General features: G+C 49.5%; 1 protein-coding gene across 1 annotated transcript in view; it reads right to left on the bottom strand.

Moving 5' to 3' along the window:
- LOC132574360 (zinc finger protein 14 homolog) overlaps window positions 1-407 on the bottom strand; it is a 34,069-nt gene extending 33,662 nt beyond the window's left edge. Inside the window, exon 1 of the mRNA XM_060242722.1 lies at window positions 225-407. Coding sequence (XP_060098705.1) covers window positions 225-407 — 183 coding nt within the window. The remainder of the gene's footprint in view (window positions 1-224) is intronic.
- Between the last annotated feature and the right edge of the window lie 23,894 nt (window positions 408-24,301).

Genomic DNA, 24,301 nt, shown 5'->3' with positions numbered 1-24,301 from the left:
GAATGATGCTGTTAGCCGCCCTGAGCCTGCTCCGGCGGGGAGGGCGGGATACAAATAAAATTTTGTTGTTGTTGTTGGAGCAGGGGGAGGGGGAGGGCCTCCAAACCAGGGGATCCCCTGCCCCCACCTGGGGATTGGCAACCCTACAAGGTGCCGCCGGACTCGAACCCTGATCTTCTCCTGCTTCAGACCAGCGAGGTTCCCCGCCTGCTGCTGAAACTGACCTTTCCCGCCGAGGTGGCAACCCCCAATTCTCCCTCCAGCCGCGGGAGCCGAGGAAGAGGAGAAGCGCGGGAGAACTCCATCATCTTCCAACCTCCTCCTCCTCCATCTGGATGACCTGCAAGAGGCAGGGTTGACCTCCCTGGGGCTCGTAAGGCATTCTGGGAAACGTAGTTCCTCGCCATCCTCGGACCAGGTGGAAAATCAGAAGAGAAATATTTGCAAAGAAGAGGTTTTTGTGCTCTTCATGAATGAATATAGACTGGAGCTTCCATAGCCAACAGAAATTTATGGGTATAAAGTGACAAGTAAAAGGTAGTCCCTTTGTGCAAGCATCAGTCGTTTCCGACTCTGGGGTGACGTCGCTTTCACAACGTTTTCACGGCAGACTTTTTTACAGAGTGGTTTGCCATTGCCTTAGGAACATAAGAGAAGCCATGTTGGATCAGGCCATAGGGTATAATAGAGAATTGATCTGGGGCTCGGGGGGGGGGGGATGTATTTTTAGGTAGATGCACCAGATTTTCCACATAGCATCCAGTGCCTCTCCCTAAAATATCCTCCACGTTTCAGAAGCATTGGACCAGGGGGTCCAATTCTATGAGCCCCCAAAGAAGGTGCCCCTATCCATTATTTCCTATGGAAGGAAGGCATTTAAAAGGTGTGCGGTCCTTTTAAATGTGATGGCCAGAACTCCCTTTGGAGTTCAATTATGCTTGTCACACCCTCGCTCCTGGACATAAATGATCATATATAAAATCCAATCTTGGAAATACGCAAAGACAGTCCTTCAACTTGAACAGGAGTCCCCGGTCCAGTTCCTGAGGAGACCATGTGATGGTCAAGTTCCACAAAGTTCAAAAGCTCAGAAGTCTTGTAGAGTAGTCTTAGGAATATAGCACACAAAGCAACGAGGTAGTACTTTTATCTTCCCCCATTTCGATAGAAGCTTTAACCAGCTGTAGGCTCTACACAAGTTGAACAGCACAGAACGATGAATATCTTTGTTGTACGTTATTACGGACCCAGGTAATTTTGTTGCCTTGTACTTGTCATTTTAAGAGCCCCGTGGCGCAAAGCGGTAAAGCTGCAGTACTGCAGTCAGAGCCCTCTCCTCTGACATGAGTTCGATCCCAGCGGAAGCTGGGTTCAGGTAGCCGGCTCCAGGTTGACTCAGCCTTCCATCCTTCCGAGGTCGGTAAAATGTGTACCCAGCTCGTTGAGGGGAAAGTGTAAATGACAGGGGAAGGCATAATGCATGGGATGGAGAAAGTAGAGAAAGAAGTACTTTTCTCCCTTTCTCACAATACAAGAACTCGTGGGCATTCGATGAAATTGCTTAGCAGTTGGGTTAAAACGCATAAAAGGAAGTCCTTTTTCACCCAAAGGGTGATTAACATGTGGAATTCACTGCCACAGGAGGTGGTGGCGGCTACAAGCGTAGACAGCTTCAAGAGGGGGTTAGATAAAAATATGAGTGTATATATACATTTTTTGTAAATGAAATTTGTAAAATAAAGGATTTGTGAACTAAAAAAAAAAAGATAAGAATATGAAGCAGAGGTCCTTCAGTGGCTATTAGCCACAGTGTGTGTGTGTATAATTTTTTTGGCCACTGTGTGACGCAGAGTGTTGGACTGGATGGGCCATTGGCCTGATCCAACATGGCTTCTCTTATGTTCCTAAGGCAATGGCAAAGCACCCTGTAAAAAAGTCTGCCGTGAAAACATTGTGAAAGCGACGTCACCCCAGAGTCGGAAATGACTGGTGCTTGCACAAGGGACTACCTTTTACTTGTCACTTTATACCCATAAATATCTGTTGGCTATGGAAGCTCCAGTCTATATTCATTCAAGAAGACATAGTGCAAACACTTTGTAGCTGGGAGAAGCAATTCCAGGGACCTGGGGGTCTCCTTTCTTGCATTGGGTTGCTTTTGGTGCCGGGGGGGGGGGGTATTCTAATGAGTTATGCTAATGAGCTCTGCCACCTATTTTTCTACAAAACGACCCCTGGTCTTCCTGTATTTTCATATGCTATGCAGCATCTTGGATTATCTATATTACTAGCCTTATGGATTTTCCCCGTGTTTCCTGCTATTTCTTTGTCCAGGGTCTCCAACAGAGGTCTTTCGCGTCACCTGCTACCTGATCCTTGAAATGGAGATGCTAGGAATTGAACCTGGGACCATCCGTATGCCAAGCAGATGCTCTGCCATTGAACCATGGCCCTTCCCTAGATCAACCTATATAGCAAACCTATATATTTCTGTATAGGAAACAAGGCATCTTCAAGTACTTGAAGGGCTGTCATACAGAGGATGGTGAGGGATTGTTTTCTGTGGCCCCAGAAGGTACAGAAGAAAGAACCCATGGGTTGAAATTAAAGCAGAAGAGTTTCCGGCTCAACATCAGGAAGAACTTCCTGACCATTAGAGCAGTTCCTCGGTGGAATGGGCTTCCTCGGAAGGTGGTGGGCTCTCCTTCCTTGGAGGTTTTTAGACAGAGGCAAGATGGCCCTCTGACAGCAATGAAGATCCTGTGAATTTAGGGGGAGGTATTTCCTGCGTTGTGCAGGGGGTTGGACTAGATGACCATGGAGGTCCGTTCCAACTCTATGCTTCTAAACTACTGAAAACAAACTGCCCACCCCAGTTCTTGCAGGCTTAGTGATGGGAATCAGCCAAGGGCATGCCCCCAGACCTGAAATTCTACTCATGTCTGATATGTGAGCCAGGGAAGCTTCATACCTTTCCCAGGGGTGGTGAGTGCAATGCAGAATTCATGTGAAATGCCTACTGTGTTGGGTGACCTCTCATAGGCAGGACAAGACAACTATCACACAAAAGATTATGGATTAAAATAGTTCTGACTATAGACTTATAAACTAAGCAGACTTATATACGAAGCAGATATAGACTTATAAACTAAGCAGATGGCCTACTACAATCCAAAGCCATCCAGTTAGCTAGAATAGTTTAGACACCCCTTCTCACCACTATATTTATATGATGTTCTTTTAAATAAATCCACCAGTACTGGTTTATTAACTTGAAGCAAAGGGTCTCTGTGCAGTTTGTGAGATAGTGTGGTAACCATTAGACTACGCCATGATGCTTCGCCGAAGCTCAGAAGGAGCACTCTGCTAAGTGAAGGTAAAGACGGCTGCCTGGCCTGTCCAACCATCTGAAACCAGACCCAACAATGGTGCCTGTATCCTGGAGCAGGAGTGGCCAAGCTTGCTTAATGTAAGAGCCACATAGAATAAACGTTAGATGTTTGAGAGCCACAAGACATGAATGTCAGATGCTTGAGAGGAGGGAGGGAGGGAGGAAGGAGGGAGAGAGGGAGGAGGGTGGAAGGAAGGAAGGAAAGAGGAGGGAGGGAGGAAGGAGGAAAGGAAGGAAGGAAAACATGGAGAGAGAGAAGTGGAAAGAAAGCAATTTTAACTTTAAATGCATTATCCAAGCCACCTGCTGGCTTGACTTAGAGAAGTGATTTAAAGAGATAAATGCCAAGTCATCTGGCAGGGTAGAGGGGGGCTTCAAGAGCTGCACAATATGTGTGAAAGAGCCGCATGTGGCTCCCGAGCCACAGTTTGGTCACCTTTGTCCTAGACTAGAGCATCCCGGCTAAGCAGTGACTGGGCAAGACTGCAGTTTGTACTTATTACCACCAGAGAGCAGCATAGGCCAGTTTCTAAACAACCATCCAGGCTCAGCAGTTCTGTTTTCAGAGAACTTTTCTCTTGGCCGAAGAGCCCACCAAAAGGGCTGGTCTCCCTCCTATTTCTTTACCCTGCATCTACTTTGCCTTCCTCCAGCTCAACGGCTTTCATCCAGGACAGCACCAAGACGCTAGTTTGTCAAGGTGACTGCAGTGGGGTTGCTAGATCTGAGCTGGCACCTCATTGTAATTACTCCGGAGGGATGATGCCATTTGTTTTGGCGAAATTCAGGGCTTTTTTGTAGCAGGAACTCCTTTGCATATTAGGCTACACCTCCCTGATGTAGCTATTCCTCCTGGAGCTTACAGTAGGCCCTGTACAAAGAGCCCTGTAAGCTCTTGGAGGATTGGCTACATCGGGGGGGGGGGGGTGGCCTAATATGTAAAGTAGTTCCTGCTACAAAAAAAGCCCTGGCGAGATCAAACAAGAGTCTCATAGCACCTTAAAGATGAGGCCGTTTTTATTCTTGCATTTAAGCTCTTGCAGGCTGGAGCCCGCAGACTGGAGCATCAAAGCTTAATGCTGGAATAAAAACTTGTCTATCTTTTAAGATCCCACAAAGCGCCTGTTAGATTCAGTTTCTATCCGGCAAATCGTCGCTATTGCTGCTAGTGAGGGGGAACAGCTCACCTCCTGTTCTGCAAAAGCCGTGGACCACCGGTTGCTTCTAGCTATGCGCTCCCTTCCTGGCAAAGCTGCGCTCCCGCTGCGCACTGAGTCATGAATCCGACCGATTTAGAATTTAAGATCTTTGCTATGATTTCCAAGCATCCCAAGGACAAATGAAAGTGAAATTAGGGTAATTGGTCTTGGGCGCAATACTTCTAGGCTGTGGGAATGGATCGGGGAAGGTGCAGCAGAGCTCCCACCAGCCGCGATTAATCCATTGTGAAACGAGAGAGGAGATGAAATTAATTTTCTCATTTAATCCCCCCCTTTTAACACTTAATGGCCTGTTAACAGCCAACACCTGGAATAACAATTCTCTGGTTAAAATATGCTAGATGATGTTCTTACCAGCAGCTAGCCAAATAATCATCGAAGCAGAGGGATGCAAAAAAATTAATCTGTGGGGATCCCCAGGCCTCGCCTGGAGGCTGGCATCCTTAGATGGAACCAACTGCTAGCTAGGAATTGCATGTACGTAGATATTTACAGGGGTCGTTTTGTAGACAAGTAGGTGTTGGAGCTCATTAGCATAACTCATTAGCGTATGCCGCCTCCCCCCCACAAAACCAGTCAAAAGCAATCCGATGCAAGAAAGGAGAGCCCTGGGCGAGCGAGGCCTGCTTGGGCTGGCTAGAGATCCAGCCAGCCCAAGCAGGCCTCGCTCACCTGGGGCTCTCCTGGGCTGCCCCGCCCCAGTCAAAAAGCCAGCAAGCCACCTGCTGCCCCAGATCACCTAAGAAGTGGAGAAAGGGTGGCGTGGTCTCCTGCAGGGGTGAATGAGGGCTGCTGGGGGTGTGGCAAAGCCCCTGGTGGCTGGCTGGCTGCCCGCTCTCCTAATCCAGGGATTGTTATGCAGCTGCACCGCCTATTCAATGGACAAGGTAGGTGGGGAGGAAGAGGGGGGGACCCTCAGAGAGGTTCAGGAGCTGTGCTGCTGTGAGCTCCTGCTGAATCTGAGGCCTGCCTCGATGGAACCAACCGCTAGCTAGGAATTGCATGTGCAGCCGTTGACATAGATATTTGTCTGTGGGTTGGTCAGCCTCTTGGCTGTCCCGAGGAGACTGGGGCAGCAGAACCTTTGAAAGAGAGCAGAAATCCTTGCTCCCAACCCAGGGCATCGTTGGAGGCAAACTGCATCCAATTGGGCTTCCTTTTGTTTGGGGACACCCAACAAATGGTGCCAAAACTTGTGGGAGCTTCAAGCAACAAAGTGGCACAAAGAGCTATGAGCGAAGCATCTCTGTCTCCCCGCTCCCATGCTGAAAGGAGCTTTGGTAGATCACAGCATTGGGTTGCCATCTCTGAGATGGAAAATTCCTGGAGATTTGTGAGTGAAACCTGGGCAGGGTGTGGTTTGGTGAGATGAAGGATCTCGGGGGATATAGGGTTGCCAATCCCCAGGTGGTGGCAGGGGATCCTCCGGTTTGGAGGCCTCCCCCCACTTCAGGGTCATCTGAAAGTGGGGAGGAGGGATGGAAAAGTCTGCTGGGCACTCCATTAGAGCCAGTTTAGTGTCGTGGTTCAGTGTGCGGACTCTTATCTGGGAGACCCGGGTTTGATTCCCCACTCCTCCACTTGCACCTGCTGGCATGGCCTTGGGTCAGCCATAGCTCTGGCAGAGGTTGTCCTTGTAAGGGCAGCTGCTGTGGGAGTCCTCTCAGCCCCACCCACCTCACAGGGTGTCTGTTGTGGGGGAGGGAGATAAAGGAGATTGTGAGCCGCTCTGAGACTCTTGAGTGGAGAGCGGAATATAAATCCAATGTTGCCTTCTTATTATTATTCCCTATGGAGAATGATTCCCATACGGGCTAATGGAGAATTGATCTGCTGCTATCTGAGGCTCTGGGGGACCCTGTTTTTTGAGGTAGAGACACCAAATTTGCAGCATAGCATCCGATGCCTCTCCTCAAAAGACCCTCCCAAGTTTCAAAAGGGTTAGACCAGGGGGTCCAATTCTGTGAACCCCCAAAGAAGGTGCCCCTATCCTTCATTTTTTCCAATGGAGGGGAGGCATTGAAAAGGTGTGCGGTCCCTTTCAATGTGATGGCCAGCGCTCCCTTCGGAGTTCAATTATGCTTGTCTCAACCTTGCTGCTGGCTCCACCCCCCATGTCTCCTGGCTCCACCCTCAAAGTCCCCAGATCTTTCTTGAATTGTACCTGGCAACCCTAGAGGGATATAATGCCAGATGTCAGGCTCTGTTCATTTATGATATTAAGAAATGCTGTTACTAACCATATTCAATGCTGCATAGAAATGCTAACTAACATAGAAGCTGGGAACAACCAGGAGGGGGGTGGGGAAGAGTAGAGGCCGCTTCCCATGAATATCAAAGGTTGCCAAGATCCCTTTGAAGCATATAGTATGTGCCAAATTCTCACCTCCTCTCTGGAGGCCCAAGGATATTGCCTCTGGGAATTGTAACCACCAACGGACAAGATAAGGGGGGGGGGGAAGCGTTGGGAAAAGTCTCACACGCAAAGCAACCTTTTGTTTTGGGAATCAAGGGGGTAGAAACAATTGCTTTGATGTAGAAGGTTAAATGCCAATAGTTCGAGCTGATCATCAGTTCCAATACCTGCCTTGCTGGAGTAACTCTGAAGTATCCAATAAAGACAACTTTGTTTCAAAATACCCAAGTCTGCTTAATTGCGAGCTTCAATGAACCTACGCCTGACACCAGAGTGCGTCCACCTGCCAAAGCTATCGTTTTCTCTGGGGGAGGGGGGACAGATCTCTGTCATCTGGAGATCAACTGGAATTCCAGGAGACCTCCAGGCCCCATCCACAGGTTATCAAAAAAGAGTCTCATGGGATGTGGAACTGGAGAGAGAGCATTGGTACCGTGTACCACTGACTGCTGTAGCAGAGTTAACCCTTGAAGAACACCAATTCAAAAAATACATGCAAATGTTTCCAATAATTTTAATTTATTCAGGGTGACTCACGTCGACCAAGAGGGTATAGAAAATTTCCTCAATATCAAAAATTTATTAAGAACATAAGAGAAGCCATGTTGGATCAGGCCAATGGCCCATCCAGTCCAACACAGGTTTTTTAAAAAAATCTTTAATTGTGTTTGTCTATGTGAAGGATGATCTCTAGCCCATCCACAAGGAAAGGAAGCTGACAGGCAAAACCGGTCTATTCCCCTGTTTCGCTGCAAGCTTTATCTAGCCATTGCTTATTCAGTTTTTAATATAACTTCCACTCTCACTCAACGTCTCATTCTAACACTTCCAAGAATCAAATACGCAAGTGTTAGAACGAGACGTTGAGTGAGAGTGGAAGTTGTATTAAAAACTGAATAAGGAATGGCTTAGATAAAACTTGCAGCAAAACAAGGGAATAGACCGGTTTTGCCTGTCAGCTTCCTTTCCTTGTGGATGGGCTAGAGATCATCCTTCATAAATTTTTGATATTGAGGAAATTTTCTATACCCTTTTGGTCGACGTGAGTCCCCCTGAATAAATGAAATAAAAAATTATTGGAAACATTTTCATGTATTTTTTGAATTGGTATTCTTCAAGGGTTAACTCTGCTACAGGAGGCAGTGTAGGCTTCCCAACCCCCCCGCCCTGGCGGGGGACCCCCAAATTTGCAGCCTTCTCCCCCCGCTCTCCAAAAAACTGGAAGCGGGGTGCGGGGAGAGAACATGCCTGTAGGCATCATGTAGTTGTAGAGCTCCTGCAGGTTTAGAAACCTGCAAACTGATCCGTTTGTGCAGGAAACAGGAAGGGCTTCAATGGAAAGGGTCAGTAATAGTTTCCATGAAGAACAGGCCCTCCCTTTCTTTTGCTTTCGTTTTCACAGCAAATAGAGTTCTGCAGGAAGAAGATCTAGTAAGTATTTGTGTGTGAGAGAGAGGGAGGGGGCAGGGGATTCCCTGGTTTGGAGGGGCCCCCCTTTAGAAAGCGTGGGGGGAGGGAAATGTCTACTGGGCACTCTATTATTCCCTATGGAGAACGATTCCCATAGGGAATAACAGGGAATTGATCCGTGGGTATTGGGGGCTCTGGGGGGGGCTACTTTTTGAGATAGAGGCACCAAATTTTTCGTATAGCATCTAGTGCCTCTCCCCAAAATACCCCCCCAAGTCTCAAAATGATTGGACCAGAGGGTCAAATTCTATGAGCCCCAAAAGATGGTGCCGCTATCCTTAATTATTTCCTATGGAAGAAAGGCATTTAAAAAGGTGTGCTGTCCCTTTAAATGTGATGGCCAGAACTCCCTTGGAGTTCAATTATGCTTGTCACACTCTTGTTCCTGGCTCCACCCCCAAAGTCTCCTGGCTCCACCCCCAAAGTCCCCAGATTTTTCTTTAATTGGACTTGGCAACCCTAAGGCAGTGGTACACGGTGCCAACGCTTGCTCTCCAGTCCCACCCAGAGGTTGGCACCCCTTTCACAGCCTCAGAGCACTGGAGGCTGCTTCCTGTGCCCCCTAAAGTCCACCGGAGGATACAGACTCCAGCCCTATCTGGTTGTGTGGCTATCGCAGTTGCAGAGGCCCCATCCGACAGAAATCTTCTGCAAGGCCTACGGTCGAGGCAGTGAAGTATTCTATCGAATTTGGCCTCCCCTAGCTGCCCCCGCCCTGCTCTGCCATTCATTGCACCGCGTAAAAGCTTTATAAACCGCACCGCCAGCACAACCTCGGCAGGATGTATTTGGTAGGGTTGCCAAGTCCAATTTGAGAAATTCCTGGGGACTTTGGGGGTGAAGCCAGGAGACACTGGGGGTGGAGCCAGGAGTGAGGGTGTGAGAAGCGCAACTGAATTCCAAAGGGAGTTCCGGCCGTCACTTTTAAAGGGACTGTACACCTTTTAAATGCCTTCCCTCTGTTGGAAAGAATGAAGGATAGAGGCACCTTCTTTGAGGGCTCCTAGAATTTGACCTCCTGGTCCAATCTTTTTGAAACGTGGAGGGTATTGTGAGGAGAGGCACCGGATGCTGTGCTGCAAATTTGGTGCCTGTACCTCAAAAAACAGCTCCCCCAGAGCCCCAGATACCTGTGGATCAATTCTACTGGCATTCAAGTTGTGAGTAAGCAATTTGGCTACAGCATAGATTAGTTTGCTCTGGGGCCATCCTTCCTAAGATAAGACATAAAGAAGATATTGGATTTTAGATAGTTTAGATATAGGTGTGAGCTGGAGGCTAAAAAAACTGTGAGCTAGCTCACTAACTCAGCTTAGAGGGAACACTGCTCAGGAGGTGGTGGGCTCTTCTTCCTTGGAGGTTTTTAAACAGAGGCTAGATGGCCATCTGACAGCAATGAAGATCCTGTGAATATAGGGGGAGGTGGTTGTAAGTTTCCTGCATTGTGCAGGGGGTTGGACTAGATGACCCTAGAGGTCCCTTCCAACTCTATGATTCTAAGTGTCTCCGAAGAAGCGTCTGAAGAAGTGTGCCTGCACACGAAAGCTGACATCCAGAATTAAAGTTTGTTGGTCTTAAAGGTGCCGCTGGGCTCAACCTTTATCTTGTCCTTTCTCCAGGTGAACGGATCTTTGTCGTCTGGAGATCAGCGGTTATTCCAGGAGATCGCCAGGGCCCACATGGAGGTTGGCAAGCCTTTGCATAGCAGAGACCTAACCGCAGGCAGCTCCAAAAGTTCTCAATTTGCATGTATGGAAGGTGGGGGCGGGCAAGAAAATAATCTATTAGGGGAGGGAGGAGCCGGGGTACCCCTAACAGGCAGTGTGGGCTGCATGAAACTAGTCGTTTAGAGCACATGTGCCCTTTAATGAATTCTGACAAGCCTCAAAATACAGTTGTAACAAAAAAAAGGGGGCACGTCATTGTGGTTTTTCCACACCCCTTCCTCCATGGAGCTCAGTATGTTGCCCCCTTGCCGATTTTTAGCCTCACAATAACTCTGCGAGGTTAACATGACCTCCCCCGCGTTCCCGGCTCGAATAAAGACTTGGGTTTTCTCATTCTGTATGGGCGTGAACCATCTGAGCATAAACAGTCTTTGTAGTTTTCCTTGACCTGATTTCACCTTGTAGCCCCTGCCTGGTGCGGCTTCTTAACCCATCGGTTTATGGCATTTTTAATCTTCACCCAGGAATGCTAGAAACTTTGAAGGTTCTTGATTTCTCCTGCATAATTCCTCCTTCTGCGACTCCTTGCTTACCTGTACAAAGACAGTCATTAAGAACATAAAGAGAAGCCATACTGGATCAGGCCAATAGCCCATCCAGTCCAACACAGGTTTTAAAAAAAATAAAATAAAAAAATCTTGAATTGTGTTTGTCTGTGTGATTTCAAGAGCCCCGTGGCGCAGAGTCTTAAAGCTGCAGTACTGCAGTCCTAAGCTCTGCTCACGACCTGAGTTCGATCCTGAAGGAAGCTGGGTTTTCAGGTAGCTGGCTCGAGGTTGACTCAGCCTTCCATCCTTCCAAGGCTGGTAAAATGAATCCCCAGCTTGCTGCGGGGGGAAGCATAGATGACTGGGGAAGGCAATGGCAAACCTCCCTGTAAAAAGTGTGCCGTGAAAACGTTGTGAAAGCAACGTCACCCCAGAGTCGGAAATGACTGGTGCTTGCACAGGGGACCTTTCCTTTCCCTGTGTGATTTATAGTTTATATCTCTGCTACCTGGCATTGCATTTTATGATACACATGGCCCGGCCTCACAAAGTCTCATTTATGTCAGATCTGGCCCTCATAACAAATGAGTCCGACACCCCTGTCCCATGGCGTTGTACCCTGCTGAGGTCCCTGTCTCCCCCAGGCTCCAACCCCAAATCCCCAGGAGTTCCCCAACTTGGCACTGGCAACTCTATACCCACTCATACATAGCTCTTGGCACATAGGCTCTGACCTTACACCTACCTTGATCAATTCTGGCATACAATAAGACAGCAATCCCCACCCTTTTTGGCACCAGGGACTGGTTTTGTGGAAGACAGTTTTTCCAGGGACTGAGGGGGAGTGTGATGGTTTCGGGATGATACAATTGTGCACTTTATTTCTATTAGTTTGGCATGGTGGTGAAGTGTGCAAACTCTTATCTGGGAGAAGCGTGTTTGATTCCCCACTCCTCCACTTGCAGCTGCTGGAATGGCCTTGGGCCAGCCATAGCTCTTGTAGGAGTTGTCCTTGAAAGGGCAGCTGCTGGGAGAGTCCTCTCAGCCCCACCCACCTCACAGGGTGTCTGTTGTGGGGGGGAGAAGATATTGGAGATTGTAAGCCGCTCTGAGTCTCTGATTCAGAGAGAAGGGCGGGGTATAAATCTACAGCCGTCTTCTTCTCCACTTGCAGCTGCTGGAATGGCCTTGGGCCAGCCATAGCTCTTGTAGGAGTTGTCCTTGAAAGGGCAGCTGCTGGGAGAGCCCTCTCAGCTCCACCCACCTCGTTTCTTGCCATTCTTTGTTTTTTCCCAACTCTACACCCCCACCAGCTCCCACCAGTGGCCAGGTGGGATCTGGCAACCCGAGTTTCAGTGCTGTAGGTGCTTAAGAGGTGCAAGAGAGCCAGTTTGGTGTAGTGGTTAAGTGTGCAGACTCTTACCTGGGAGAACCGGGTTTGATTCCCCACACCTCCACTTGCACCTGCTGGAATGGCCTTGGGTCAGCCGTAGCTCTGGCAGAGGTTGTCCTTGAAAGGGCAGCTGCTGTGAGAGCCCTCTCCAGCCCCACCCACCTCACAGGGTGTCTGTTGTGGGGGAGGAAGGTAAAGGAGATTGTGAGCCGCTCTGAGACTCTTCGGAGTGGAGGGCGGGATATAAATCCAATATCTTCATCTACCTCACAGGGTGTCTGTTGTGGGGGAGGAAGATAAAGGAGATTGAGCTGCTCTGAGACTCTTTGGAGTGGAGGGCAGGATATAAATCCAATATCTTCATCTACCTCACAGGGTGTCTGTTGTGGGGGAGGAAGATAAAGGATATTGTAAGCCGCTCTGAGACTCTTCGGAGTGGAGGGCAGGATATAAATCCAATATCTTCATCTACCTCACAGGGTGTCTGTTGTGGGGGAGGAAGATAAAGGATATTGTAAGCCGCTCTGAGACTCTTCGGAGTGGAGGGCGGGATATAAATCCAATATCTTCATCTACCTCACAGGGTGTCTGTTGTGGGGGAGGAAGATAAAGGATATTGTAAGCCGCTCTGAGACTCTTCGGAGTGGAGGGCGGGATATAAATCCAATATCTTCATCTACCTCACAGGGTGTCTGTTGTGGGGGGGGGGGGCGGAGATAAAGGAGATTGTGAGCTGCTCTGAGACTCTTCGGAGTGGAGGGCGGGATACAAATCCAATATCTTCTTCTTCTTAAATTGTGCCAAGCAGCAGAGATGAGGCAGGAAAGTGACACTAATGGAAGGAAAACTGCAGATGGCACGAAAGGGGTGGCTGGACGGGTGTTTTGGACACTCTCCTGGGCCCCGAGTTCGATTTCTGCATTACGCAACAGCAGGGAGGCGTTGGTTAAACCCACGAGCCGCATGCCTAGCCCCTTTAATAGCATCAACTGGGTTGCCCTGAACAACAGCAGACAGCAGTGCCGGAAGCAGGGAATGGGAGCGGCAGCTGGGCTTTTCCAGACGTGTTCCCGATCAAACAGGAGGGAAGAGAAACCTGCCAGTTAAGCTGAAAGAGGGGGGGAGGGGAAATCAGATCTGCCTCAGGCCTCATTTGTGAGGTTAATAGGGAAGAAGAAGAAGAAGAAGATCGCAGATTTATACCCCACCTTTCTCTCTGAATCAGATCCTCAGAGCGGCTCACAATCTCCTTTCTCTCCCTCCCCCACAACAGACACCCTGTGAGGTGGGCGGGGCTGAGAGGGCTCTCACAGCAGCTGCCCTTTCAAGAACAACCTCTGTGAGAGCTGTGACTGACCCAAGGCCATTCCAGCAGCTGCAAGTGGAGCAGTGGGGAATCAAACCCGGTTCTCCCAGATAAGAGTCCGCACACTTCACCACTACACCAAACGGGGCACAAGAATTCCATCCCACTCCTTTCCCAAAGAGACCCCCACCCCTCGGAACAGCCAGCTACACAGCTCAGTCTTACTGAAAAAGAAGAAGACTGCAGATTTATACCCCACCCTTCTCTCTGAATCAGAGACCCAAAGTAGCTTATCTCCTACATCTTCTCCCCCCACAACAGACACCCTGTGTGGGTGGGGCTGAGAGGGCTCTCACAGCAGCTGCCCTTTCAAGGACAACCTCTGCCAGTGCTATGGCTGACCCAAGGCCATTCCAGCAGCTGCAAGTGGAGGAGTGGGGAATCGAACCCGGTTCTCCCAGATAAGAGTCCGCGCACTTAACCACGACACCAAACCGGGAGGAAGGAAAGAGAGCCTGCAGACTCCATCCCATAATAAGGACTCCAAACTTTGGACATTTAAGGCTAAAATAGAAGCACAATTAAGAATGTGGACCACGCTGTGAGTGGAGAGGGTTTGGGCCTTGGATTCCTTCTACAACACAGTAGATGGATGGGGGAAAGGGGGAGAGGATTAGGGCTGCCCTCCTCTAGGTGGTGGCTGGAGCTCTCCTGGGATTACAATACAGAGATCTGTTCCCCTGGATAAAATGGTCATTGTGCAAGGTGGATTCACTGGTATTTTACCCCATTGAAGTCCACCCTCCCCAAACTCTGCCCTCCTCAGGATTCACCCCTAAAATTGCCAGGTTTTCCCCAGCCAGCGCTGGCTAGAGAGAATGCTGCCCATTTTAAGGTGATTTGAGGAATTCAGTTTTAGAACATCAGAAGAGCCCTGCTGGATCAGACCAGTGGTCCATCTAGTCCGGCATCCTGTCTCATAGAGCAGACAATCAGTTCCTCTGGAGGGCCAACAACAGGGCAGAGAGGCCGAGGCCTTCATAAGAACATCAGAAGAGCCCTGCTGGATCAGACCAGAGGTCCATCTAGTCCAGCATCCTGTCTCACACAGTGGCCAACCAGTTCCTCTGGACAGCTAACAGCAGGGCAGAGAGGCTGAGGTCTTCATAAGAACATCAGAAGAGCCTTGCTGGATCCGACCAGAGGTCCATCTAGTCCAGCATCCTGTCTCACACAGTGGCCAACCAGTTCCTCTGGAGGGCCAACAACAGGCAGAGAGGTTGAGGCCTTCATGAGAACAAAAGAAGAGCCTTGCTGGATCAGACCAGAGGTCCATCTAGTCCAGCATCCTGTCTCACACAGTGGCCGACCAGTTCCTCTGGAGGGCCAACAACAGGGCAGAGAGGCTGAGGCCTTCATTAGAACATCAGAAGAGCCTGCTGGATCAGACCAGTGGTCCATCTAGTCCAGCATCCAGTCTCACACAGTGGCCAGCCAGTTCCTCTGTAGGACCAATAACAGGGCAGAGAGGCTGAGGCCTTCATAAGAACAGTGGAAGAGCCCCGCTGGATCAGAGCAACAGTTCCTCTAGTCCAACATCCTGTCTCTCACAGTGGCCAGTCAGTTCCTTAGAGACTTTGCTAGAGGAATCTGATGCTAAAGGAGTGTAGAACTCCGTGTCCATTGGGAACGGTCCCTTTAACGAAACATGTATACTGTAAAATCAGCCCCACCTGGGTTTCCAAAGTTTAAGCACCCGTCCGTATGTGGGTGTGTTGAGATTGTAAACTGATTGGGAAGCGTAAGAGTGGAAAGAATTTTGATCGGTTGGAAGTGCTAGGACATGCATTAAAGATATGTTTTTGGGATTGTTTTGTTCAGGGCTTTTTTTGTAGAAAAAGCCCAGCAGAAATTCATTTGCATATTAGGCCACACCCCCTGACACCAAGCTAGCTGGAACTGCGTTCCTATGCGTTCCTGCTTTTAAAAAGCCCTGCTTTTGTTGTTGTTGTTCAGTCGCACAGTCAAGTCTGACTCTTTGTGACCCCATGGACAAAGTCACGCCAGGCCCTCCTGTCTTCCACCATCCTCCAAAGTCTGCTCAAATTTGTGTTAGTTACATCAGGAACGCTGTGCAGCCATCTCATCTTTTGCCCTCCCCTTCTTCTTTTGCCTTCTGTCTTTCCCAGCATCAGGGTCTTCTCCAGTGAGTGCTCCCTTCTCATTGGGTGGCCAAGGAATTTGAACTTCAGCTTCAGCATCTGACCTTCCAGGGAACAGTCAGGGTCGATTTCCCTAAGGACTGCCTGATTGGATCTTCTTGCAGTCCAAGGGACTCTCAAGAGTCTTCTCCAGCATGGGATTGTTTACCAGGTTATAAAAAAAAACCAGAAGGGCTACTTTATATTTGTAGTTTAAATAACTCATTTATTGTGTAGCTTGGAGGAAGCCCAGCGGGTGAAAACGAGGTTCAGAACTCCCGGGAAGCCCGTTCAGCTTGAGGTTGCATAAGAGGACTTTCATTTAATTATTTCACACCAGAGAATCTTCTGGATGGATTAATGCTGCTGTCGTGGTTTGCAGTCCACCTCACTTGAGCGCACTGGGAACGTGGACGCCAGACCTGAAAGAAAAAGGGGGAAAGGGCTTGCCTGTTGAACTATTTATGGACTGAGATATTTAGTAGGCTGCGTCCTCTTCCAGTTTACTGCTCCGTTTTGTTAGTTTTCTGTGTTCAATAGCTGCACTAATAAGGAAACCAGATATTTTGCTAATTTGATGTTTTATGTCTTTATTCTGTTCAGGCAGTTTACATGGAAGCATCGCTTTTGATCTCCTTCCACCTGCCTGGAGGTTGGCAGCCCCGTCAATATGGCCCTAAGCTAAGGTTGCCAACTCTGGGTCAGGTGATGCCTGCAGAGTTTGGGGGTGGAGCCTGCAACTGGGGCAGGGTTTCAGGAGAGACCTCAGTGGGATCTAATGCCTTAGAGTCCACCCTGTGAAACAGGAGAGCTCCAGGGGCCTCCTGGAGGTTGGCATCCTGTGATACATGCCTGTGATGAATCCGTGCACTCCCTTTTGCTGGCACCCCATGCAGATGCCTTGGGGAGGGGGGGCTTGCTTGGAAATCTGGCACTGTTGGCAGTGTTTCTACATTGTGCAGGAGGTTGGACTAGATGACCCTGGGGGGTCCCTTCCAACTTTGTGATTCTATGAACCTTACAGGGACAGCATTGCAGAGAAGCCCTATATGGCCGAGGACCTGCCTACCTTAGGGACCGCCTCTCTCCATATGTTCCCCAGAGAGCACTACGATCCAGTTCATAAAACCTTCTGGAAGGTACCTGGGCCTAAAGAGGCCAAACTGAAAACAACTAGAGAACAGGCCTTCTCTATAAAAGCACCCCAATGGTGGAACCAGCTGCCGGAAGAGGTGCGGGCCCTGCGGGATCTTGGCCAATTCCGTAGGGCCTACAAAACCGCCCTCTTCCGGCTAGCCTTCTAAGATGGAGCTTGGAATAAACATCACGCCATCATTAACATTAACATAACTGAGATAATAGCACTATTAGATTATATTTTTAGACTGTTTTTAGATTATTTAAATATTTAATTGTTATCTGTATTGAATTGTATAATCTTGTTTAATTGTTTTAACATGGCTTTTACCATGTCCTGTAAGCCGCCCTGAGCATCCCTCGGCGGGGAGGGCGGGCTATAAATAAAATGTATTATTATTATTATTATTATTATTATTATTATTATTATTATTATTATTATTATTATTAGATCAGCTGCCAGGGCCTGGTGACTTTTGCACCAAGGAGCCCCAATGTCCCCCAGAAAGCTTGGTGCGCCATGACAAAACAGCAGTGCCCTCTTATCTGTGCGCAGACTCTTCTCTGGGAGAACCGGGTTTGATTCCCCACTCCTCCACTTGCAGCTGCTGGAATGGTCTTGGGTCAGCCACAGCTCTCGCAGTGTTGTCCTTGAAAGGGCAGCTTCTGGAAGAGCTCTCTCGCCTCCACCCACCTCAAAGGGTGTCTGTTGTGGGGGTGGGAGGATGTAAAGGAGATTGTGACTGCTCTGAGACTCTGAGATTCAGAGTATAGGGTGGGATATAAATCCAATATCATCATCATCATCATCATCATCATCATCATCATCATCATCATCATCTTCTCCTCCTCCTCCTCTCTGAATGGGTTTTAAATACACGTTCCCTGCCTCCCAAGGGTTCCTTCCAGATCCTGCTCAGCCCGGAATGCCAAGGTGCCCCCATCGCACAGAATGAGCCTCTAATGGACGGACAGAGGGGAGTTCAGACCGCGATGAAGGGGCAGCGCAGGGTTTGAAAACTTCGCTAAGCGACTCCGGAGAGAGATTATTGTTCCACCGCCAATCTGGGACTGCAGCTGCTCTGCGAACAATGCAGCCAAACGAGAGAGAACAAAAATTCTGCTGATCCTTGCAATGCCCGTTTGGGTTGAAAAACAAAAATAAAAAAGGACGCCGCCCGCTATCGATAACTCACAGAGAATTCTCCGCAGAGGTGACCCTCTGCTTCAGACGTATAAGATCGCTCGAGCAGTAGATCCTAGACGCACTCCTTTATACTGATCTTTAGGTTGGGCTTTTTGTTGTACCAGGAACTCTTTTGCATCTTAGGCCACACACCCCTGATGTAGCCAATCCTCCTGGAGTTTACAGGGCTCTTCGTGCAGGGCCAACTGCAAGCTCCAGGAGGACTGGCTACATCAGAGGGGTGTGGCCTAATATGCAAAGGCGTTCCTGCTACAAAAAAAAAGCCCTGGTTTTCATTCTCCAGGTGGGGCCTGGAGATCTCCCAGACGACAGAGATCAGATCCCCTGGAAGAAATGGCTGCTTAGGAGGAGGGAGGGGCTCTGTGACATCAGAAATACGGAGGGTCCCTCCCTTCCCTCAACTCCTCCTTTTCCAAGCTCCACCCCCAAATCTCCAGGAATTTCCCAGTCTGGGCTGGCGAACCTAGCACTGTGAGAAAGAGGATCCCAGATGGTTTTTTAGAGCCTCTCCCTTCCTTGTGGTCTCCACCATGGGGATGGGGAATACGGTTGCCAATTTGGGGTTGAAAAATTCCTGGCAATTTCAGATGGGGTTGCCAAGTCCGATTCAAGATATATCTGGGGACTTCGGGGGTGGAGCCAGGAGACTTTGGGAGTGGAGCCAGTAGCACATTTGTGGCAAGCATCATTAAACTCCAAAGGGAGTTCTGGCCATCACATTTAAAGGGACCACAAACCTTTTAAATGCCTTCCCTCCATTGGAAATAATGAAGGATAGGGGCACCTTCTTTGGGGGCCCGTAGAATTGGACCCCGTGGCCCAATCGTTTTGAAATTTGGAGGCTGTTTTGAAGAGAGGCTCTGGATGCCTTACTGAAAATCTGGTGCCCCTGCCTCAAAAAACAGCCCCCCCCAGAGCCCAATACCCATGGATCAATTCTCCATTATACCCTGTGGGAATCGGTCCCCTTAGGGTATAATGGAGTGCCCAGAAGACATTTCCCTCTTGCTTGCTAATGACCCTGAAGCGGAGGGAGGGCCTTCAGACCACGCTCCTTTTAAATGCCTTCTCTCCATTTGGAATAATGAAAGATAGAGTCACCTTATTCGGGGGCTCACAGAATTGGACCTCCCAGTCCAATCCTTTTGAAACTTGGGGGGCATTTTGAGGAGAGTCACCAGATGCTATTCTGAAAATTTGGTGCTTCTAACACAAAAAAACAGCCTCCCCAGAGCTCCAGTTACCTGCAGATCAATTTTCCATGATATCCTATGGGAATTGTTCTCCATAGGGAATAATGGAGTGTCCAGCAGACATTTCCCTCCCCCTCCCGCTTTCTGATGACCCTGAAGTAAGGGGAGGTCCTCCAAACCGGGGGATCCCCTGCCCCCACCTGGGGATCGGCAACCCTAATTTCAGAGGTGGAGGCAGGCAGGGTGGGGTTTGAGGCCTGGAAAGACCTCGGCAGGGTACAGAGCGCCCGAGTCCCCCCTCCAGAGCAGCCATTTCCTCCAAGGTTGTTGATCGCAGTCGATCTGGAGATCAGTCTCAATGCCCGGAGGTCTCCAGGCCCCACCTGGCAGTTGGCAACCATGATAGGGAAAAGGAAAGGCTGTGCATTTTGAGACAGCCCAGGCATCCCAAGGGGGACAGCTGGACTCGCAAGCTGAATACCAGGCGACGGTCTGTTTGTGACGTTGCCGAAATAGAATTCCCCCCCCCTTCCCCGATGACTCACACAACTGCACGTCTGAGATGGCAGAGGGGCTCTGCGGCGAGCTGGTGCCACGCACCGCAGGGACTTTCTTTGGACCCTGCCTTCTCCTGCCTCCCTGCACTGTGTGAGAGCATAAAGCCAGGTGCTGGAAGAAGGAAGAACCCTCGAGGCCTCATCCTAAGGATGCTGAGTAGGATTGCCAAGTCCAAATTAAGAAATATCTGGGGACTTTGGGGGTGGAGCCTGGAGACTTTGTGGGTGGAGCCAGGAGACATTAGGGGTGGAGCCAAGATCAAGGCTGTGACAAGCATCATTGAACTCCAAAGGGAGTTCCGGCCATCACATTTAAAGGGACGGAACACCTTTTCAATGCCTTCCTTCCATAGGAAATAATGAAGGATAGGGGCACCTTGTTTTGGGGTTAATAGAATTGGACCCCCTGGTTCAATCGTTTTGAAACTTGGGGGATATTTTGGGGAGAGGGACTAGATGCTGTACTCAAGATTTGGTGCCACTACCTAAAAAAAAAAAGGGCCCCCAGAGCCCCAGATAACCGCAGATCAATTCTCCATTATTTTCTATGGGAATAAATCCTCGTAGGGAATAACAGAGTTCCCAGCAGACATTTCCCTCCCCTCCCCCCGCTTTCTGATGACCCTGAAGTGGAGGGAGGGCCTCCAAACCGGGGGATCCCCTGCCCCCACCTGGGGATTGGCAACCCTAATGCTGAGTCCTCCCTGGCCACTCGCAGGAGATTGGGGAACAGGGTTGCCAGATCCATGTTGAGAAACCCCTAAATATTCGGAAGTGGAGCCTGGAGAGAACAAAGAAGAAGAAGAAGAAGAAGAAGAAGAAGAAGAAGAAGAAGAAGAAGAAGAAGAAGAAGAAGAAGAAGAAGAAGAAGAAGAAGAAGAAGAAGAAGAGGAGGAGGAGGAGGAGGAGGAGGAGGAGGAGATTGGATTTATACCCCGCCCTCATGTCTGGCGCATGAAAGTAGGCCAACTAGGTGGCTATCTAGGGCGTCACCTGGCCTAGGGGGTTCCATGAGTTGCCCCCTCTCCCCACGCATAGCGTGTGTGCTCCTTGGAGCTTGCCTTCCCCAATGGAAAGCAGACTCCATGGAGTGCAGACACTGCCCAGCTGGATTTGCGTCGTTACAGACCCGGGAAATGCGAAAGCGGATGGCGCCTGCGTGGTACACTCCTCGAAGCCTGGCTGGGATGAATTAACCAATTGTGAAAGCTGAAGAAGAGCCAATTAGAGGGTCTAAAATTTGGCTCCTGTTGAAGTTCTATAATGCCACTCATCCTAATCTCCTCAGCTCTAAAAGAGCCATTGGGTTGGAGCCATAGCTCAGTGATAGAGCATCTTCCTCGCATGCACCAGGCCTTGTCCCCGGAACCTCCAGCTAAAAGGATCAAATAGAAATGCTCCTATGAAGGCCTTGTCCCTGACACTTCCAGCTAAAAGGACCAAGTAGAAATGGTCCTTTGAAGGTCTTGTCCCTGACACTTCCAGCTAAAAGGACCAAGTAGAAATGGTCCTTTGAAGGTCTTGTCCCTGGCACCTCCAGCTAAAAGGACCAAGTAGAAATGGTTCTGTGAAGGCCTTGTCCCTGGCACCTCCAGCTAAAAGGGCCAAGTAGAAATGGTCATGTGAAGGTCTTGTCCCTGGCACCTCCAGCTAAAAGGACCAAGTAGAAATGGTCATGTGAAGGTCTTGTCCCTGGCACCTCCAGCTAAAAGGACCAAGTAGAAATGCTCCTGTGAAGGCCTTGTTCCTGGCTCTCTCTCTCTCTCTCGGCTTGACTTCACGAACGAAGATTTAAGAAGGGTGCAGTAGTCCACGTCTGCTGCAGGCTCGCTGGTGGCTGACAAGACCAATGCGGGACAGGCAGGTCCGGCCACAGCGGCTGCAGGGAAAGGTCTGATTTGGGGTTGGTGCTGTAGCAGTGCGATTCTTCCTCAATCTCCTTTTGTCCTCAAGACCAGCTATGCGTGCGTTCTCAAAGGAAGAGACAGCCTGGTGGATGGTGTGCCTCCATGCTTTGCGATCTGAGGCTAGGTCAGACCACTGGTGATGGTTGATGCGACAGGTGCCAAGGGATTTCTTCAAGGAGTCCTTGTACCTCTTCTTTGGTGCCCCTCTATTTCGATGGCCGGTGGAGAGTTCGCCATACAGGGCAATCTTGGGAAGGCGGTGGTTTTCCATCCTAGAAATATGCCCTGCCCAGCGCAGCTGCGTCTTCAACAGCAGTGCCTCGATGCTGGTAACCTCCGCCCTCTTGAGGACTTCAGTGTTGGTCACAAAGTCACTCCAGTGGATGTTGAGGATGGTGCGAAGGCAGCGCTGATGAAAGCGCTCAAGGAGTCGCATGTGATGACGGTATAAAACCCACGATTCGGAGCCGTAGATGAGGGTTGTCATCACAACCGCTTTGTAAACATTGATCTTTGTGCCTTTTTTCAGATGCTTGTTGCTCCACACTCTTTTGTGCAGTCGGCCAAAGGCACGGTTTGCCTTTGCCAGCCTGTTGTCAATCTCCTTGTCGATCTTGGCATCTGAGGAGATGATGCACCCCAGGTAGCTGAACTGCTGGACTGTCTTCAGAACTGATTCACCCACAGTGATGCAGGGAGGGTGATAATCTTCCTGGGGTGCAGGCTGGTGGAGAACTTCTGTCTTCTTCAGACTAACTTCTAGGCCGAATAGCTTGGCAGCCTCTGCAAAGCAGGACGTCATATGCTGCAGAGCTGTTTCCGAGTGGGAGACGAGTGCAGCATCATCAGCAAACAGTAGCTCTCGGATAAGTTTTTCCATTGTCTTGGAGTGAGCCTTTAGTCGCCTCAGGTTGAACAGGCTGCCATCGGTGCGATAGCGGATGTAGACACCATCGTCATCATCTAGATCTACTGCGGCTCTTTGAAGCATCATGCTAAAGAAGATCGTAAAGAGCGTTGGCGCGAGAACGCAGCCTTGCTTTACACCTGTCCCTGGCACCTCCAGCTAAAAGGACCAAGTAGAAATGGTCATGTGAAGGACTTGTCCCTGGCACCTCCAGCTAAAGTAAAAATGCTCCTGTGACCTGTGAAGGCCTTGTCCCTGGCACCTCCAGCTAAAAGGACCAAGTAGAAATGGTCATGTGAAGGTCTTGTCCCTGGCACCTCCAGCTAAAGGGACCAAGTAGAAATGCTCCTGTGAAGGCCTTGTCCCTGGCACCTCCAGCTAAATGGATTGAGTAGAAATGCTCCTGTGAAGGCCTTGTCTCTGACACCTCCAGCAAAAAGGACCAAGTAAAAATGCTCCTGTGACCTGTGAAGGCCTTGTCCCTGGCACCTCCAGCTAAATGGATTGAGTAGAAATGCTCCTGTGAAGGCCTTGTCTCTGACACCTCCAGCAAAAAGGACCAAGTAAAAATGCTCCTGTGACCTGTGAAGGCCTTGTCCCTGGCACCTCCAGCTAAAAGGATCAAGTAGAAATGGTCATTCATGTATTGCGGCTCTCAAACATCTGATGTTTGTTCTTTGTGGCTCTTACGTCAAGCAACTTTGGCCATCCCTGCTCTGTACTGTCATGTTATTTATTCACTTCATTTATACTCTGCCTTTCTCCCCATTGGGCACCCAAAGTCATTTAATTTGTCCCCCTCTTCTTCATGTTATCCTCACAACAACCCTGTGGGGTAGGCGAGGTTGGGAGTGTGTGACCCACCAAGGTCACCCAGCGAGCTTCCAGGGTAGAGCGGAGCCCATACCTGGGTGTCCCTGCTCTGACACTCTGGTTCCCACACCACAGTGCCTCTCACTTGAAAAGTCCTGCAACAAACAGGCTCGTTCAGAAACAGCATACCGATTGTCACCCAGTTGACTTTCTGTTCCCGACTGGCAAACAGACGGTAAGCTGAACCGGTGGGTGTTTGAGCATCCGTAGGAGGGCCACGTGTGTCGTGGCAGCATGGCTTGACACCTGACACACATGGTTCCTTCCAGATGGTGTGGCAGAAATTAGCCACCCCTTGGGTGAGGCTGCCCGTTGAAGCTCTGAATGAGTCACTGTTCTGGAAGCGCTGAATTGATGTCATGGTTGACGGTCTGAATGAGTCACAGTTCTGAACCAGTCTGCAAGCATCTGCACTGGAAGAACTGTGCCTCATACAGTGTGTAATTTTTATTCATTCCGACTCCATCAAGAATGAAGAAACTGCCTGGCTTTAGTGCAGGGAAAAGTGATATTCTAGATCAGGGGTGACCAAATGGTGACTCTTGAAGCCCTCACTGCCTTGCTGTCTGGGTTGGAGAAGGCATTTGTCTCTTTAAATCACTTCTCCAAGCTAAGCTAGCTGGCAGCTTGGAGAATGAATTTAAAGTTAAAGTTGCTTTCTTTCCACCTCTCCCTTCCGCCTCCCTCCTTTTTGCTTTCCTCTCTCCCTGTCTTGTGACCCTCAAACATCTGATGATCATGTCTTGCAGCTCTCAGACATCTGACGTTTATTCTATGTGACTCTTAAGCAAGTTCAGCCACCCCCGTTCTAGATATTCTGCTCTTCACTGTGCCAAGCTTCCACAGAAAGTCAGACTAGTGTAATTCAGAGTATCAGACTAGGATCTGGGAGACCTGAGTTCGAATCC

This window comes from Heteronotia binoei, chromosome 6 (genome assembly GCF_032191835.1).
Source record: "Heteronotia binoei isolate CCM8104 ecotype False Entrance Well chromosome 6, APGP_CSIRO_Hbin_v1, whole genome shotgun sequence".
Classification (NCBI taxonomy): Eukaryota; Metazoa; Chordata; class Lepidosauria; order Squamata; family Gekkonidae; genus Heteronotia; species Heteronotia binoei.
The sequence above is the reverse complement of the archived record's forward strand: the minus strand, read 5'-3'. Positions and strand labels throughout refer to the sequence as shown.